This window comes from Lactuca saligna, chromosome 7 (assembly GCF_052625555.1).
Source record: "Lactuca saligna cultivar CGN05327 chromosome 7, ASM5262555v1, whole genome shotgun sequence".
NCBI classification, from domain to species: Eukaryota; Viridiplantae; Streptophyta; class Magnoliopsida; order Asterales; family Asteraceae; genus Lactuca; species Lactuca saligna.
In genome coordinates, this window is record NC_136423.1 from 40,431,647 (window position 1) to 40,438,341 (window position 6,695).

The 6,695-nt window shown below is 36.5% G+C and overlaps 2 protein-coding genes across 2 annotated transcripts; both read right to left on the bottom strand.

The window, feature by feature from the left end:
• Window positions 1-704: 704 nt before the first annotated feature.
• Window positions 705-4,159, bottom strand: LOC145004021 (uncharacterized). The gene is made up of 7 exons (XM_078962925.1): window positions 3,645-4,159; window positions 2,712-3,218; window positions 2,514-2,624; window positions 2,299-2,409; window positions 2,131-2,178; window positions 1,609-2,029; window positions 705-1,498 (listed from the first exon to the last, which is right to left on the bottom strand). The coding sequence occupies exons 1-6, from the start codon at window positions 3,682-3,684 to the stop codon at window positions 1,755-1,757; spliced, it is 1,092 nt and encodes a 363-aa protein (XP_078819051.1). The 5' UTR covers window positions 3,685-4,159; the 3' UTR covers window positions 705-1,498; window positions 1,609-1,754.
• On the bottom strand, window positions 848-1,728 carry LOC145006850 (uncharacterized). The gene is made up of 2 exons (XM_078965885.1): window positions 1,609-1,728; window positions 848-1,498 (listed from the first exon to the last, which is right to left on the bottom strand). Exons 1-2 carry the CDS (start codon window positions 1,726-1,728, stop codon window positions 848-850), a joined length of 771 nt encoding a protein of 256 aa, XP_078822011.1.
• Window positions 4,160-6,695: the final 2,536 nt, after the last annotated feature.

Here is a 6,695-nt window from a genome sequence, read left to right on the forward strand (position 1 = left end):
TTTTAGTGAACCAGTAAGAGGCGTATCAAACAAAAAACAAGGCCTAAATATGTCTAGCTTTAACAAACTGAGACAAAAACATCTTATGGTGAGCCTTGAGACAAAAACCTGTAAGAGGCATATCAAACATGGCTTAAATATGTCTAGCTTACTATTTAACAAACCGAGACAAATTCATCTTATGGTTAACATCAAATCAAACAAGAAACTTTTTATTGGACCGTTAAAAGGCATATCAAACAGGGCCTAAATATGTCTAGCTTACTATTTAGCAAACAGAGAACAAAACATCTTATGGTCAACATCAAATGAAACATGCCCTTCGCTTTTTACTGGACCGGTAAGAAGCATATCAAACAGAGCCTAAATATGTCTAGCTTACTATTTAACAAAGTGATGATCATAAGTGATCAAGCATGGTATGGAGGAAGGTGAATAGATAATATTCCACGTCCAAGAAGAAAGGGATCCCGGTTCATAATATAAGGATTTGAGTATTTTTCTATTTAGATTGTGTCGTAATGGGATTATAAGGACTACAATAAAATCGGATAATGATTCTATGGAAAGCAAATGTGCTTTCGCAAAACCGTAAACTAAATATCATTAAAGTTGATAGTTGTATTTTGTTAAGTTTTTTTTTTTTTTTTTTTTTTTTTTTTTTTTTTTTGAATTATAGGAATGGATATACAATATTTAGAACATTTAGAACCATTTCTACTTTTAATACCTTAAATAACTATCATATTACAAAGTAGAGACCAACCTTGACACATTTAATTCAAAATGAATTTTAGGTATTTTCCACCTCTATTCAATCCATCGTACTATAATCGTGTGGAAAGAACTAATAGAAGCGATGATCTATTATCAACCCAAACTCGTCATAACCATATGCAGGATTCTTCTTTCCAAAAATACTACGACCATATGTTGCACTCATCAACTCTATGATTAAGGGGAACTGCAGCGTCATAAAAGAAGTAATTGGTAGGCATGTCAACACAACTATTGGAATAAGAATCCTTGAGTTGTTTTGGCCAAACACAAGGTACAAAGTTGCCCCAAAAGCTATTATCATGGTTGTCGTTGAGATGAACAAGGTGGCCAAACCAATTATTAACTTTGTGGGCAACTTGAAGAGAAAATCTTGTTCAGCAAAACGTGCAGTCAGAATCGACAAAAACATTAACAATGACGTAACAGCTGAGAATAATGATACGGCATCTGATATTGCAAATACTGTGAAGGCGGTGTTGTTGGTAAAAATTGGTGTCCCTTTGTCCTGATTGTTTCCTCCTGGCACTGTAATAGCCGCTGCAAACACAATGGTGGTGATTAATGCTGCAGAAATTGTGTACGACTCGGCAGTGGCCTTCATCCATTTTTCTCCCTCAATCACCAACTCCTTGTGTTCTCTTGTAAATACCATTTGTGGTGTTTCATCAAAAGAGTTCTTTTGTGTGGTGTTTAAAGGACATACAAATCCTTCAACTTCCTACACAATTACAATAGGTTAACCATGCTTTATGAATAATATCTATTTGGTCTTAAAACATCATGTATGTGGAATAAGATTAAAATTTTTTAATCATCAAAGATGCGTACCTTGAACCACTGTAGTTCACGTTGAATTTGTAAAGCCGCCCCTGATATAAGATTCAGTTTGTTTGTAGGTGCTAATCTTGCAGCCAAATGCAAAAGGTTGTTGCCAGAAGAGTCTCTCATTGTTCTATAAACATTCTTATGTTCACTCATCTGATATAGGAGGTTGTAGACCTTTTCTGAACGGCATATTGAATAATGTTATGACCATCTTTATTGACACTCCAAATTGCATTTGGGAATCTAGACACAATTTTTCCTACAATTTCATATGCGTTTTGTCTTGTCGCTTCAAAAAGCGGATTTGTGTAATAGTGATGTTCCGTGTTGGGGTCACTCGATACATGTATTAAAACACATACTCTCCTTAATAATCGGGTGGCTTCATTATGAATTCGAACTTTCTCCTTAATAAATGGCCACACTGCAACATAGACCCAAATCAGCATGTCAAACAAAGAAATAGACCTTTTTCTCTCTAATAATTTTGCTTATACAATAATGGTTATTGTTAATTCATCTTACCTAACATCCAAGGGATTACCACGAAAAGCGTTAAAATCATTAAAATCCCTGCATTATGCGATATGAAAAATTGTTAGAATTATGATATATAAATTCTGCAACCAAGAAGTTAAAAGTTGCTGCGAATACAGGAAGAGTAATCCAACAATATATCAACACATGACCTACCGGCAATGAACAGCCTTATTGCTTTTTCCACCCCGAAACCACGTAACGGGCCCATATAATCAAAAGCGGTTTCCAGACCACCGGCTATTTTCCATTTTAGTATCTCAGTCCCTTCAACATACGAAATATGGAGTACAATAAGAGTACGTTAGAGAGGCCTTATGATAAATTGAAAAGGTAAAGAAACATGCAGCGCAACATAAAAATCAGCAAACCTAAATACTTTTCCAATATATTGGGTTCGCATGGGAAATTTTGAGCTAGAGCCATTAGCACAGCGTCACTATGTAATGTTCTGTAATGCCTCGCCAAATGGTATGCCAAGTCTACATGTATTCCGTAGATAAAGATATCAATTACATGATTAGTTTTTTAATACTGGAATTAATTAGAATCCGATAGTCGACACTTACCAAAATCTTTAGAAGAAATGACCAGAACTAGAAGCTCATCACCACTTCTTCCCGAAAGCATAGAATCCCCCTCCTCCCTGTTAGTAATGATGTGTCGCAACAGAAGCTGAGACGTCTGGCTATGCATATTAGAAAGAGCTAAGGCTAGTGGTGTGTGACCCTCGTAGTCCTTAGCAAACAACAAATCTGGGCTTCTTTCCAACAGCATCTCAGCAGCTTCGGTGTTGCCAACGATAGCTGCAACATGAAGCAGCGTGCTTCCATCTGAATTCAGCACATCCATTAGTAGTGTGCTCTCTGGTGCCCTTTCCAACATTTTCTGTATGAATTCCAGGTCCTTAGAAGTCCCAACTGCTACATGGAGTGCTGTGCTTCCATTATTGGTGATTTTGTCTATCACTGTAACTACTTCTTCGTTCAAAAATGTAGCAACACGCTCCCAATCTCTTGATAGAATATACTTGTACAATCTTTTGTGATCATCTGCTCCTTTGTCTCGTTGTTTACCTAAATTTGCATGGTTTTGTTATCAGGGTATAGAAAACTACAAGACAGAGAATATATGTCCAGTACTTTAAAATACGTGATCATTTGGGATTTTAATTAAGGACGTACGATATAAGAGAAAAAAAGAGATGTATGTTGATGTTACAAGGTACCTCAACATTCAAACAGAAAAGCGACAAATAGGAACCATATCATATGCTGTTTCTTGATTGGGGAACTGCTTTTGGAAACGTTTTGCACGCATATAACTAAAGAGACTTCACTTTCTCTCTATTATTACCTTCTTTATCTAAACAAGTGTTTCGCTGACTAAAATTTTTGTCTAATTATAAATTTATCTAAATTAATCACCTAGTCAAATCCTCTCCGACAAAAACGTCAATTTCACTAGTATTTGGGACACGGGGGTAGATTTGTAAACTGTACCTTCATCGGTCTCTTGTGGAAGCACGGTAGGACCATTCATACTCTGTAGTTGTGGGCGAACTGAAAGATCATACAGAGTCTGAAGTTCATCCCATATATCTTTTGCATTGAAATCAGCTGCATTTCTTTCTTGATGGGGTTTTTCTGAAAGACGATCCAATACATGCCTGAGTGTTTGTTTAGAGAGAGAACCAAGAATCCAACCTTTAACTAAGGCATCTGATCTTGTCCACAGCCAGTGAATGTGATCGCACCCAGTTTCTCCTTCCCGGAAACACTACTACTGGTTTCAGGGCTTACAAATATTCCATCGATGAAACCACACATATCATGACTCTTTAAGAGACATAGCATCTGCGTCTTCCACAAATCATAATCATCCCTACCACTCAGCTTGAAGGTAACAAAATTGGGTGCACAAACATGTTATGGGTATGGGTATGGGTATTCTTCTCCAACCTCCTCTCTGACATATTGATTAGAGCATGAACTGGCCATCTTTCTATCTTTTCTTTTCCTTCTGCAAATCATCCTTTCCAACTTTTCTTACATATTTATTCTAGAAAAATGGAGTTGACTTATTGTTCTGACGACAGCCACATGGGAGATGGTCCCCATAATCCCCAATTATAGTATTGCCCTTTAATGGATGTTAACAAATACAACTTGTGATTATATTAATTAGAGTAAATTACACGAATAATCCCTATGGTTTGGGGTAATTTGCACGTTTGGTTCATAACTTATTTTTTAATTCGGAAGGTTCCTACTGTTTGTTATTGTTACACGCTTGATCCTTATTGTTTGTTTTGTTATGCATTTGGTCCCTATCTTACGTACAAAGACAATCATTTAAATAGGGAAAAACGGTATGGTAGGTAAGGTAAGGTGAGAGGATGAGGTTGCACTACTAGAAAAAAGGGTGTTTTCATACGGATAATAGCCACGGAAAATTTTCGTAGCTAATTAGCTACGGAATGGCTACGGATTAGCTACAGAATGGGACGCCCTAATTTAGTAACAGAATAGCTACGGAATAACTAAGGACGCTATTCCGTAGTTATTCTGTAGCTAATTAGCTACGGAATAGCTACAGAATAGTTACGGATGTTAACCCGATGGCTACGAAATAGCTACGAATACAATATTAAACCATTTAATGAGTAAAGGATTTCGAAGGTGCAAACGACTTTATGAACACTATTAATAACTATAAGTTGTTGAAAATAAAGATAATCATGTATAATAGAGGTGGGAAAAAACGAAGGGAAAAAAACGATGTTTAATGCCCGAAAAATCAAAAATAAGATAAATATGTAGCTACTCCGTAGCTAATTAGCTACGAAATTTTTTATTTTCTATTTTTCGGGCACCAAACGTCGTTTTTTTTTCTTCGTTTTTTTTACATTTCTACTATACATGATTATCTATACTTTCACCAACTTATAGATATTAATATCATTCATAAAGTCATGTGCACCTTCGGGATCAAGTATTCGTTTCATAGTTTTAACAATGTAATTACTATATTTTTCACCAACTTGTGATGAATTTATTTTTGTATATGTATATTTGCATACATGAAAGAGTTGTGGTATATGTGTACGTGTATGTGTGTATGTATACGTGTTTGTGCGTATTTATATGTGAATGTAGATCATAATCGTGTTAAACCGTTAAACGAGTCATGGATCCCGTATGTGTACACGACTTTATGAATGATATCAATAAATATAAGTTGGTGAAAATAAAGTTAATCATGTATAATAGAGGTGTGAAAAAACGAAGCAGAAAAAACAACGTTTGGTACCCGAAAAATCGAAAATAAGAAATATCCGTAGGTAATCTATAGCTAATTAATTAGTTACGGATTAGCTACGGAATTCTAACGGAAAACATATTCCGTAGCTAATTCGTAGCTAATTACCTACGGATTAGCTACGGAATATGCTTTCCGTTAGAATTCCGTAGCTAATCCGTAGCTAACTAGCTACGAATTTTTCTTATTTTCGATTTTTCGAGCACCAAACGTCTTTTTCTTTTTCGCTTCATTTTTTTACAGCTCCACTATACATGATTATCTATACTTTCACCAACTTATAGCTTTTAATATCATTCATAAAGTCGTGTGCACCTTCGGGATCAAGTATTCGTTTCACAGTTTAACACGTAATCACTATACTTTTCACCAACTTGTGATGAATATATTTTTGTATATGTATATTTACATACATTAATGAGTTGCGGTATATGTGTACGTGTATGTGTGTAAGTATACGTGTTTGTGAGTATATATATGTGAATGTAGATCATAAGCGTGTTAAACTATTAAACGAGTCATGGATCTCGTATGTGTACACGACTTTATGAATGATATTAATAGCTATAAGTTGGTGAAAATATAGGTAATCATCACCACCATCATCATCAACATCATCATCACCAACATCATCATCACCATCATCATCATCACCACCACCATCATCACCATCATCATCATCATCATCACCACCACCACCACCACCACCATCATCATCACCATCATCACCATCATCACCATCATCACCATCACCACCACCACCATCACAATCATCATCATCACCACGTTCACCATCATCATCATCATCATCATCACCATCATCACTACCACCACCACGATCATCATCATCACCATCACCATCACCATCATAAACATCATCAGCATCAGCATCACCATCGCCATCATCATCACCATCACCACCACCACCATCATCATCATCATCATCACCACCATCATCACCATCATCACTATCATCATCATCAACATCATCATCACCATCACCATCACCATCACCATCACCATCACCATCACCATCACCATCACCATCACCAGCACCATCACCATCACCATCACCATCACCATCACCATCACCATCATCATCACCACCATCACCATCACCATCACCATCACCATCATAAACATCATCACCATCACCATCACCATCACCATCACCATCACCATCACCATCACCATCACCATCGCCATCGCCATCACCATCACCATCACCATCA